This window comes from Electrophorus electricus, chromosome 12 (assembly GCF_041902795.1).
Source record: "Electrophorus electricus isolate QZ-2024a chromosome 12, ASM4190279v1, whole genome shotgun sequence".
In the NCBI taxonomy this organism is placed as follows: Eukaryota; Metazoa; Chordata; class Actinopteri; order Gymnotiformes; family Gymnotidae; genus Electrophorus; species Electrophorus electricus.
This window is the reverse complement of record NC_137508.1, coordinates 24,532,501-24,545,000: the sequence shown is the minus strand read 5'-3', so window position 1 is coordinate 24,545,000 and position 12,500 is coordinate 24,532,501. Positions and strand designations below refer to the sequence as shown.

At 43.8% G+C, this 12,500-nt stretch overlaps 1 protein-coding gene across 8 annotated transcripts in view; it reads right to left on the bottom strand.

Moving 5' to 3' along the window:
- The window catches only part of ablim1a (actin binding LIM protein 1a), a 38,946-nt gene that overhangs the window by 2,817 nt on the left and 23,629 nt on the right, over positions 1-12,500 (bottom strand). For 3 of the 8 annotated variants that reach the window (XM_081725328.1, XM_081725326.1, XM_081725327.1), the window contains exons 10-21: positions 11,802-11,879; positions 8,998-9,153; positions 8,675-8,719; positions 8,199-8,234; positions 7,684-7,813; positions 7,284-7,367; positions 6,099-6,146; positions 3,525-3,622; positions 2,684-2,795; positions 1,898-1,959; positions 1,731-1,791; positions 738-1,506 (exon numbers count right to left, since the gene is read on the bottom strand). In XM_081725328.1, coding sequence (XP_081581454.1) covers positions 1,472-1,506; positions 1,731-1,791; positions 1,898-1,959; positions 2,684-2,795; positions 3,525-3,622; positions 6,099-6,146; positions 7,284-7,367; positions 7,684-7,813; positions 8,199-8,234; positions 8,675-8,719; positions 8,998-9,153; positions 11,802-11,879 — 945 coding nt within the window. In that variant the 3' untranslated portion in view covers positions 738-1,471. Of the gene's footprint in view, positions 1-322; positions 398-737; positions 1,507-1,730; positions 1,792-1,897; positions 1,960-2,683; positions 2,796-3,524; positions 3,623-6,098; positions 6,147-7,283; positions 7,368-7,683; positions 7,814-8,198; positions 8,235-8,674; positions 8,720-8,997; positions 9,154-11,801; positions 11,880-12,500 lie in introns of those variants that run through there. The other 5 variants (XM_081725329.1, XM_081725331.1, XM_081725333.1 and 2 more) reach the window with 4 other exon arrangements.

The following is a 12,500-nucleotide window of genomic DNA, read 5'->3' as shown; positions in this document are numbered from 1 at the left end:
TCTAGGGAACAGTTTTCAGGAATGGTCATGGATGTTAAGTCATTGTCATGACTAGCATCATTGTGACCTGCAAAGTCTCATGGGAACATGGAGCTGGTGAGCTGTTTGTTCCAGCAGACAGCGGGAGAGGTCTGACTTCCCCCGATTAGCCAGTGGGTGTGGCCTGGGCGGAGCTTTGTATGCTTATGATAACATGGTTTATGTTATAACGATTTCTGAAGCAGAACCATCAGACAATCTGACATGTGACAACTTTTCTTTCCCCAGACTGTTAACATGTACGGAAAAGGAACAGGAAGCATAGCAGATGGGAGATACTTGCTTTTAGTTCCACCATATTAGGCATAGAAACCCCCCTGTCCATTCTGCTGACTGCCTGGTGGCTGTCCTGTAAGGGCTTTAACCAGAACACACACACACACACACAGAGCAGACACACACAGAGCACACACACACACACACACACACACACACACACACACACACACACACACACACACACACACACACACACACACACAGAGCACACACACACACACACACACACAGAGCAGACACACACACACACACACACACACACACACACACACAGAGCACACACACACACACACACACACACACACACACACACAGAGCAGACACACACAGAGCACACACACACACACACACACAGAGTAAACACACATACAGAGCACACACACACACACACACACACAGAGTAAACACACATACAGAGCACGCACACACACACACACACACACACACACACAGAGCAGACACACACAGAGCACACACACACACACACACACAGAGTAAACACACATACAGAGCACACACACAGAGCAGACACACACAGAGCACACACACACACACACACAGAGCAGACAAACGCACACACAAAGCACACACACAGAGTAAACACACATACAGAGCACACACACAGAGCAGACACACACAGAGCACACAGGTTTGACCACCAAACCACCCCCACTGGTATTTACTTATAGCGAGTAATTCACAACAAATACGGAGGACTTATAACAAGTTTAATAATCCAGTATCTTGTCACTGTGAAGATTATATCAACAATCATTTTACTATGTGAAGTCGTGCTGTTCTTTTGTGAGCCATATAATTATTTAGTTTCAAAAAAGTTATATACTTGACACAAAATGGCACAGAATGACACAAAATTAGTCTGGAATTAATTATGATGTTAGTCCAAACAAATGACTGAAATCAGGACATGAAGCGTAACATAAAACATGACAGGTGACAACAGCAAAAAAAAAAAGCACATTTAACTCATGAGGTTATCGAGGGTCAGGGTGAATTGCAGCATGGGGGTGGGGAGGGGTGTGTTACATGGGAGAGCGTTATATGTGTAGCGAGGTCGGGTCACAGCATGGACGGGGGCGTGTAGACGGAAACACACACTGCACTGGCCGGCAGACGCAGGCGGTGTCGCAGGCTACAGATGTCTGCTCATGCCACTTACCTGGAACTCTGCAGCATGGAAAACAGAAGAACAGTTTAAAGGTTCCAATTCCAGCAAAAGAATGAGATAAAGGTCAAGAGTTACAGACAGCACAGTCTTTTATGACCACGGTCTCCTAATTAGATTACCACTGCAGCAGGTCAATGGGTTTACAATGGACTGCAGTGATCCAAATCACAGCTGCGTGTACACGGCTCGATTGTTATGGATGCGTGTGTGTCAGCGCACTGACCTCGGGTGCCACCACAGACGTCCACGTAACTGTTGTACTGGGTAAAGTCAGTGGACTGAGGCTGTAAATTGACAAGAGAGGAAGAAGGTGTGTGAGGGGGGGCCGTCTCCCACAGCCTGAGCACAGAGAGGAGGAGCTGGCCTGAACCGGCGGTTGGAACCACTCACCCGGTACATGCCACCTCGGCCGTAGCCTGGGAGGGATCCTGATTTGGAAGGCGAATTTGGATCTGCCGCGCCAGGAATGCCACGTGGAACAGGAATCAAGACAAGAAATGAGTCATCGCTAAATTCAGCGTGCAAGATCTGAGGAAGAGTGTGAGTACTACGCGAGTTAAGTGTGAGTGTGAGTACTATAGTTAAGTGTGAGTGTGAGTACTAGAGTTAAGTGTGAGTGTGAGTACTAGAGTTAAGTGTGAGTGTGAATGCACTAGAGTTAAGTGTGAGTACTAGAGTTAAGTGTGAGTGTGAGTACTAGAGTTAAGTGTGAGTACTAGAGTTACGTGTGAGTGTACTAGAGTTAAGTGTGAGGGTGAGTACTAGAGTTAAGTGTGAATGTGAGTACTAGAGTTAAGTGTGAGTGTGAGTACTAGAGTTAAGTGTGAATGTGAGTACTAGAGTTAAGTGTGAGTGTGAGTACTAGAGTTACGTGAGTGTGAGTACTAGAGTTAAGTGTGAGTGTGAGTACTAGAGTTAAGTGTGAGTGTGAGTACTAGAGTTAAGGGATGACTGAGGTCTCAGAGAAATGCCAGATCTGAGCTGTTCCCTCTTCACCAATAAACACACATACAAACTTACTCACACCTGTTTACTTTATTTGCTGTCCAGTTCTCCCCATCTGCTGTTTATTTTTATTTTCTGTTTATTTGTATGGACTGAAGGCTACAGTCAGATGAAACTGAGACCTGCGAGCCAAAGTATGTCTGCTGTATAATCCCTTATCTTCCTGCCCACCTGCGCTGTTGGAAACATAGCGCTGCGCGGAGAGGCTGCGTGCATGGCGCTCCCTGATCAGCTGCTTCTCCTTCTCCTCTTTCAGGATGAGCTTCCCGAGTCCAGACTGCATCTGTTCACAGAGACACGGGCTCGCACAGAGACTCACACAGAGATACGGGCTCACACAGAGACATGGGCTCACAGAGATACGGGCTCACACAGAGATACGGGCTCACACAGAGACACGGGCTCACAGACATATGGGCTCACACAGAGATGCGGACTCACACAGAGGCTCACACAGAGATACGGGCTCACACAGAGACATGGGCTCACACAGAGGCTCACACAGAGATACGGGCTCACAGACATATGGGCTCACACAGAGATGCGGACTCACACAGAGGCTCACACAGAGATACGGGCTCACACAGAGACATGGGCTCACAGAGATACGGGCTCACACAGAGATACGGACTCACACAGAGACACGGGCTCACAGACATATGGGCTCACACAGAGATACGGACTCACACAGAGGCTCACAGAGATACGGGCTCACACAGAGATACACTCACACAGAGGCTCGCGTAGAGACACGGGCTCACACAGACATACGGGCTCACACTAACTGTTCAATGCAATTCAACAGATCAACTCACTTGAACTATTTAACTCAACTATCGAAGTCAACTGTTTAGTGTAATTCAACTATTTCTCTCAACTATGGAACTCAGCAGTTCAACTCAACTGCTCACCTCTCCAAGCTCTCTAAAATGTTTTAGGAAAATATTTCCGAAATGCGTAAAACCAAAGGTCAGGCTGAGGTTGGAGGGTGGGTGAGGCGCTCTGCTGGTACCTTGCTGAGATGTTCCTCCTGAAGCTGCCTGCGTTTCTGCACCTCTTCCTCCTCCTCATCCTCCTCGCAGGACTTCCTCCTCATATCGAAGCCCGGGCCTTGAACACGACACGACCACACACGGTCACTCTGATATCCTCACTGACCTCACAGAAGCTACATCGCATGAGGTCACATTACCAGAGAAGGAATAAAGGCACCACAGGTGGAAAATAAAGGAGAAATAAATGAGAAATAAATGAGAAATAAATGAGATTAAGACATTCTCTAAACAGTGAAATTCCCCTGAATGGATTAATGACTCTTATAATGCTGCCAATTATCATTAGTTTAACTTTCATTATGCAATAACGTCTTTCTCAGAAATTAATCTCAACTGTATTATCAATAGTTGTATTCATTAGACAAATACTTGGATGTGTGTGTGTCACTCCGCCTCTGTCACATGATTCTTCAGATTTGCTGGCGGTGGTTTGGACCCTGAGGTTCTAGTTGTGCTGCTGTAGGCCTGCTGGAAGCTTTATGGTCCTCATATCCAGCCAGAGTACTGTAGATATACGTAATAAACCTGCCCTGTGTGTCTGTCCAACGCTGAGCATTCTCCAACTGCCTGACGTGGTGCTGGTGTGAGATCCTGACATGATTCTCCACTTGATAGATCATGTGATACCTCACATGCATTTTACACTCCTACTGCTAAAACCAGAACTCACTTGGGTGCTCTGGAGGTTTTCACATCCCTCTCTAACTTCTGCATGAGTTAAAAATAACTGCAAGTCTCCTCATGCGTGAACTTTCACCCTGATTCTGATGCTTCTTAGTCCTGTTTTGAGTTCCATCATTATACGTACATTCAGCAGGATCTGTAGTTCACTCCACCTTTGTCAGGTTATCCTCAGGTTATACTGCTTATTGCTGGCATGTTGCGTCTTAATTCTGCGTTTGATATGAATCTCCTGACATCTCCGGCCAGCGCTGTAGGAGGAGAGCTCCCAGCCTTTACATTTCTCTTTACATTTCTGTAAAGCTGCTTCTCGGTTTTTACACAAATACAACTGACCAGGACTGTAAATAATTATAAAAAAAAAAAAGTTCACCTTGTAATTGTCATATAAACACAATAACAGGGGAAACAGAACCTTGTAATTACACGACAGACTTTAATAATAATGTGTAAAACATGTTCAATTTAAACTAGAGTACAAGCTGAATGTATCCAGGAACTTCACTATAAAGGAAACGCCCTATTAACCCACGTCCCAACATCTCATCTGTTTTATCCTAATGAAATGCTAATGAGGGAACATGAAGGCAGAACTGCCACACCAGCTACGTCCTTCATTTGCATATTCATTAGGTCATCGCCCAGTAGGAAGGGATGGGAGGCGGAAGGGAAGAGCAGAAGCAGCAAGCTGAGAGGGGTGGGTGGGGCACAGCAGGCGCAGTGCGGGCAGACTGCACCTAGGGCGGCGATGGAGAGCAGCAGGTCTGTCTCTCTTTTAGTGGATCATGTCATCAGCGGACTTGCTTTGGGCTGAAAAGGGGTAGCCTGGCCTGGTTGGTAAACTGGATTACGGGAACAAGACTGACCAGATATCAGGCCAAACAACACGTAACAACGCCGCGGAGCAGGAAAGGTAACCATCCCCTCCTGCATGAGACAGCACCATTCACAGGCCCCAACTGTCACCACACTGAAAGCATGCTACTCAGGGCGAACTCCGCCACATTCTCCACCCTTCAGATTTAAAGTAAAATAACTGGACTTTTGGACAAACAAAACCAAAAATAAACTGATATAAAGGTATGGTAAAATGAACAGATGTAAAGGTATGGTAAAATGAACAGATGTAAAGGTACGGTAAAATGAACAGATATAAAGGTATGGTAAAATGAACAGATGTAAAGGTACGGTAAAATGAACAGATGTAAAGGTATGGTAAAATGAACAGATGTAAAGGTATGGTAAAATGAAATGCATACAAAATGAAGAGGTAGAACAACACATCAGTTCTAAGCATGGCCTAAGATTTGGAGTCACTGGGTTCTATTTTAATTTGCTCAGGGCATTACTGTAAGATATATTATAGTATTGGCTAATTAGTTTAGTATAGCTTAGTACAGACCAGTCTAGCTGTGGGGTGTGTTGCTTTTTGTATTTCCAAGATAAAAGACATTTAAAGATGAATAATTTAGGCCAGATTTGTGTTGGAATGCAAACAGACTCTTATGTAATTCAATAATAATACAAAAAGGCATGTGGGACTGAAGAGACCCCCCCCCCCCCACACACCTAACCTCCCCGCACCACGCTCACACTCCATACATCTATATTTAATTTGTTAATTGGGATGGTAGTGTAAATGATTATGTAAATATTAATTTGTCTTGTCAATTCATGTCAATTTGTGGATTCATCAAATGCTTGCATTGATCAGAATGTCTGTATTGATCATGCTTGCATTGATCAGAATGCTTGAAACTGTTCTAATAATATTTTCATCTGTCACAAATTATGCCACCATGCCATCTGTGTTTGAAAGCAGTTTAGAAGAGAATCTGATCTGTTCGTACCATGTAGTTTGTAGACGGGCGGCTTCCGGTAGATGTTGACATTTTGATCTAAAAAAAAGATGACATTATGTTTACATTGGTTGCTGTAAATGAGGAAAGAGGGATAATATAAAAAAAACAAACCTAAAACAAACCCAGCACTGAAACAAAATGGAACTGGATTTTTAGTGAAACACTAACAAAATCTTGTGAAATAAATCCTGCGCTGGTAAAATAATTTCTGCTATGCAAATTCAGGACTATTTCAGGATGTTCAAGAGTTGTTGTGAAGTGAGACAACGTGAAATCACCACAGATGATCTTTCAAAAAAGATCAGAAACAGACTGCCAATTTAACATTCACAATCTGTGAAGAGTGAGAACTGCAGCAGCCATTTCCGAGGTTTTCAGGACTGGAGCGTGACAACAGGACACCGGGACCCAGCAGAAACACCCGTGGACCTACTCGTCAAACGAGCCAATGCGTCCAGGACAGAACAAAGCAAAAAGCACCAAAAACACTGTATGATTTGACTGTTTCTGTTCATTAAGTTAAAATGAACAAACATGAACAGCTGGAGATTTAGTCCTTCTAGCAGAGGCAGTGTTCTGTTAGATAGTGTTCAGTTAGTGTTTGGTCAGATAGTGCTCAGTTTGGTAGTGTTTGGTCAGATAGTGTTCAGACAGATAGTGTTTGGTCAGATAGTGTTCGGTCAGACAGTGTTTGGTTAGATGGTGTTCGGTTAGATGGTGTTCAGTTAGACAGTGTTCAGTCAGATAGTGTTTGGTTAGATGGTGTTCAGTCAGATAGTGTTCAGTTCGATGGTGTTCAGTCAGATAGTGTTCGGTTAGATGGTGTTCAGTCAGATAGTGTTCATGAACTAGTACTGAAAGCCCCAGGCTGGGAGACATAGCTGCAAAATAGCATCTACAGAGACACATTACACAGTGCTCGATAGCAACAACATCTACAGAGGAACCACGAGAACAGACACTGCAGACGAACTGATGGAAACTGACCATGTCCCCGTTCACTACGTGAAGGGCAGGACTCATGTGATAAGAGACACATGCATTCAGTAATAAGACTTTAAATCCACAATCAGAAACGACAGATGTGTGGACAACAGACAACACAACGGCACGCTGTTACTGACACACGTCCACAGGATTGTGGAGACGGGGAGCTGAGAGTAGCCTCTGTACCTGGCACATGGAAATGTTTCGGAGTTGAGGGTAGGGGAGGCGTGCTCGCTCCAGGGGAGCTCCGGCCACTGGACGGCTCAGGGCCTCGGATCAGAAAGGTCAAAGGTCAGAGAGGTAGCGTTATTACAGATCTCACAGGATGATGGGCTGAGAACTGCTGTCACCGTAGTGACCAGGGCAAGCGAGCAGTGGCCACCTCATACCACCACAACCAAAGGAGCGTCTTAAAACCTCAGCGTTGGTTTGGACAGCTGGACGAAAGTGTCCAGTTAGCTTAGCGAGGTAGCACATGCATGCACGTGTTTGAGGACCGGGCGGAGCATTTCAGGGCAGGGATGTTACGGAGGACATGCAGCGAACCTGACACCCGCCAGCCACACCCAGAGTGGCCACGCCTCACCTGGTCTGTGGAAGTGCTGTGGTGAGCGTGAGATTGATGGCGTATAATTATGGCGGTTGTAGACGGGGGATCCAATGGAACCGTGGCTGGTAGATCGCTGTAGGATGTGTCCTCTCATGTCATAATAACTCTGTAAGAAATACAGGTTCTCCAGCAGCAGTAACACACAGTCTCTGTAGGCATTTACACAGCCTGTTCACAAATATGAATGTATGCTGGACTTAGTTAAGTAGGAGTCACCAGCATGTCATGAACATGGGTTAGGAAAACAACAACTAAGGTTTGAGAGTGACAGCATTTTCAAAGCATTTATGATCTGAATATTTTTAGATATAGCTAACTTTCTATCTCTCTATTCAATTAAACTCTTAAGTTATTACCATTAGTTTTTAGAAACGTATAATAAATAAATAAGCAGATAAAAACAATAACAGCTGTGTCTGTGAATTATTATGTTGTTATGGACATGTGTTAGTGAGGCTCAGTGTAAACCATAGAACACAAACTGCACTTACATCTGCAGATGCAATTGGTGACATGGTTCTTGGTGTCTGAAAGAGTTCAAGATGAAAGAAAAGTGTAAATCGTTCGAAGCACAGTTCATGAGGCATCACAGCACTGTATTTAAGACCAATGAATTTACTGTTCTGAAAGATGACATTTTCAACCAACACCAGTGATTTTGCTTTGTTAGTATCTAAAGATTAACTCAGTTACTTCCCAAAGGACCCATACATGTGCGCAAACACATGCGCATACGCACGCACACACACACACACACACACACACACACACACACACACACGCACACACGCGCACACACACACACACACACACACACACACACACACACACACACACACACACACACACACACGCACACAGTGGCATTTCAATGACAATGAATGTGAGTGCTGGAAGACTGAGCCACTTATGATTTTGTAAGGTGAAAGGTTAATGTTTGGGTTCAAGTCAGGTAAGCAGGACTTACTCTGTCATCTGGCATAAAGGAACGATCCCGCCTCAACGTCTGAAGCTGTCCACAAAAAAGGGTCACAATGCCATAGGTTACAAATTATTGTTCTTTACTGTTCAGTGGCCAAATGTGATATGAAGTACTGTGTGTACACTACACGGTATTTCTTCAAATAACTTTTGGCATGTAGTTGAACTGAACAGAGCTGTTTCTGTCAGATAACTCCTATTACATACATACATTCATATATACCAGTCATCCCACACTATCACACATATTCCCAAATTCACACACACCCACCCACACACACACACAAACACAGGAAGTTGGAGTTGTACCTCTCCAACACTCTCTCTCTCTTCTGTTTCATCTAGAGAGGTGGTGTAAAGTGGCTCGTAGTTGATCAGATCTGGACGCTCGATGTCATAAATGGCTTTGACTTTGGGGATGGCAGCTAGATCTCTGTAATCAAGGAACTCGTTGTCTACTTTTGCCTAGTGGGGATACACAGAACACACACACCCACACGAGAGCAGTTAGCATGCAGAGCTACTGGGACTGCACTAGGACTACAGCACTGCACTATGACTATGACACTGCACTAGGACTACAGTACTGCACTATGACTATGACACTGCACTAGGACTACAGTACTGCACTAGGACTACAGTACTGCACTAGGACTACGGCACTGCACTAGGACTACGGCACTGCACTAGGACTATGACACTGCACTAGGACTACAGCACTGCACTATGACTATGACACTGCACTAGGACTATAGTATTACACTATGACTATGACACTACATGAGGACTACAGTACTGCACTATGACTATGACACTGCACTAGGACTACAGCACTGCACTAGGACTGCATTATGACTATGACTGCACTATGACTATAATACTACTCTATTACTACAATACCACTGCACTAGGACTACAGCACTGCACTGTGACTATGATACTGCACTAGGACTACAGCACTGCACTATGACTATGATACTGCACTGTCTACAACACTGCACTAGGACTGCATTATGACTATGACTGCACTAGGACTACAGGACTACACTATGACTATGACACTGCACTAGGACTACAGTACTGCACTATGACTATGACACTTCAATAAGCCTACAGTAGTACACTATGACTACAATACTACTCTATTACTACAATACCACTGCACTAGGACTACAGCACTGCACTGTGACTATGATACTGCACTAGGACTACAGCACTGCACTATGACTATGATACTGCACTATGTCTACAACACTGCACTAGGACTGCATTATGACTATGACTGCACTAGGACTACAGCACTGCACTATGACTATGATACTGCACTATGTCTACAACACTGCACTAGGACTGCATTATGACTATGACTGCACTAGGACTACAGGACTACACTATGACTATGACACTGCACTAGGACTACAGTACTGCACTATGACTATGACACTACAATAAGCCTACAGTAGTACACTATGACTATAATACTACTCTATTACTACAATACCACTGCACTAGGACTACAGCACTGCACTGTGACTATGATACTGCACTAGGACTACAGTACTGCGTTATGACTATGACACTGCACTAGGACTACAGCACTGCACTATGACTATGATACTGCACTATGTCTACAACACTGCACTAGGACTGCATTATGACTATGACTGCACTAGGACTACAGGACTACACTATGACTATGACACTGCACTAGGACTACAGTACTGCACTATGACTATGACACTACAATAAGCCTACAGTAGTACACTATGACTATAATACTACTCTATTACTACAATACCACTGCACTAGGACTACAGCACTGCACTGTGACTATGATACTGCACTAGGACTACAGTACTGCGTTATGACTATGACACTGCACTAGGACTACAGTACTGCACTATGACTATGACACTACAATAAGACTACATTACAGCACTATGACTATAATACTACTCTATTACTACAATACCACTCTATGACTGATACTGCTCTATGACTATAATACAGCTCTATGATAACGATACTGCTCTATGAATATAATTCTGCTCTATGACTGATAGTATACTATGACTATAATACTGCTCTATGATTGATACTGCTCTATGACTGATACTGCTCTATGACTGATACTGCTCTATGACTATCATACTGCTCTATGACTGATACTGCTCTATGACTGATACTGCTCTATGACTGATACTGCTCTTTACACTATTAATGTGAAGATTTCTTCACATTTATTGAAAGGCCCAATTCCCTTCCACCGTTTACCCTCCGGTAGGGTTAGGGTTAGGGTTAGGGTTAAGGTTAGGGTTAGGGTTAGGGTTAGGGTTAGGGTTAGGGTTAGGGTTAGGGTTAAGGTTAGGGTTAGGGCTAGGGCTAGGGTTACGGTTAGGGTTAAGGTTAGGATTAAGGCTAGGATTAGGGTTAAGGTTAGGGTTACAGCTGTGAGTTTCATCAGTTTAAACAATTCTTACTTTTTTTTCAAGATCCTGCATGTTCGTTCAAATTCATGTATTGCTGACACTTATGCATTTTGTTATTCAAAGTTCATACAGTAATGAATCACTAGTGAATCACACAAATAAGTATATTAAGGATATTAAGCGTTCTTTGTTCCCAATGTAAATGATTATGATGTGTAAACTGGAAATCCAGATCCTTTCTGTTATACCCCAGAGAGAGAGGGGAGGTGAAAAAACAAGCTCTCTCCCAGGGCCCTTACAGGAACAAAGAAGTACTCTTCTGAACAAAATGCAGACTTCGCTGTTTACTTCCTGTTGTTGACTGTTTATACACAAGACAGCAGAAAAGAAGATCACACTACAATATGTACAACGCCATATTACCTTACAGCATCTGAAAGAAATGTCATATAACTCTGCAAACCAAGAGCAGAGGAACCAGTGTCTGTCCTGGTACTTAGAGAGGGTGGAGGGACCGATGGAATGTTCTCCGTTTTAGAGGATATGGCTTCTTTTTTGTGCCATAGGTGACTGTGATACAACAAGTGATGTATAGGGTTAAAATATTTTGTGTGTGTGTGTGTGTGTGTGTGTGTGTGTGTGAGAGAGAGAGAGAGAGAGTGTATATGTGTTAACAGCACTTACATATATGGTGTGACCCGGTGAGCCAGAAACACTTGAACCAGGTCGGGAACATGTACTTTCGGATGAGGAGCCTGTCTTCTGTGGAGTGAGCACAGGTTTAGAGGCAGCAGGGGACAAACCCACGCACACAAATGCACACACAAACATGCATACACGTGCACAGGCACACACACACACGCACACACACATTCAAAAATATACCACATCAGATGGCATAAATGAAGGCAAATCTGTTAATAGAACCTAAATGTGCTTGATTTCCATGTTCTTTCACTGAAGGCCAGTGGCGGGTAATGCAGACATTGTAAATGACTGTGTGTGTACTGATGATGGACCTGGAGTGCTGGAACCTCCTCTTTGCACTGTGGTACATCATTCTTATGATTACATGACTGGTTATGGCTAAGCCAATGAACACTGATAGTGGCTATGACCTGTGTTACATCTGCAGAGATGAAATTTCCTATATATATAAATATATATATATAAAATTATATATAGATAGTTTTTCTATCTATATGATAGTGCAGATGTAGGGGTGTGCATGTGTGCATGTTGTGTGCCTGCACACGCGTGTATTACTTCTCCACCAAACAATTTCATAATGTTGTACTGTTGTGTAATCTGTGCCGATTAACAAATCCTCAGTGTGCGAGTTTTATGCCGATACAGGCACCAAACACAGGGAGCATCAAACAT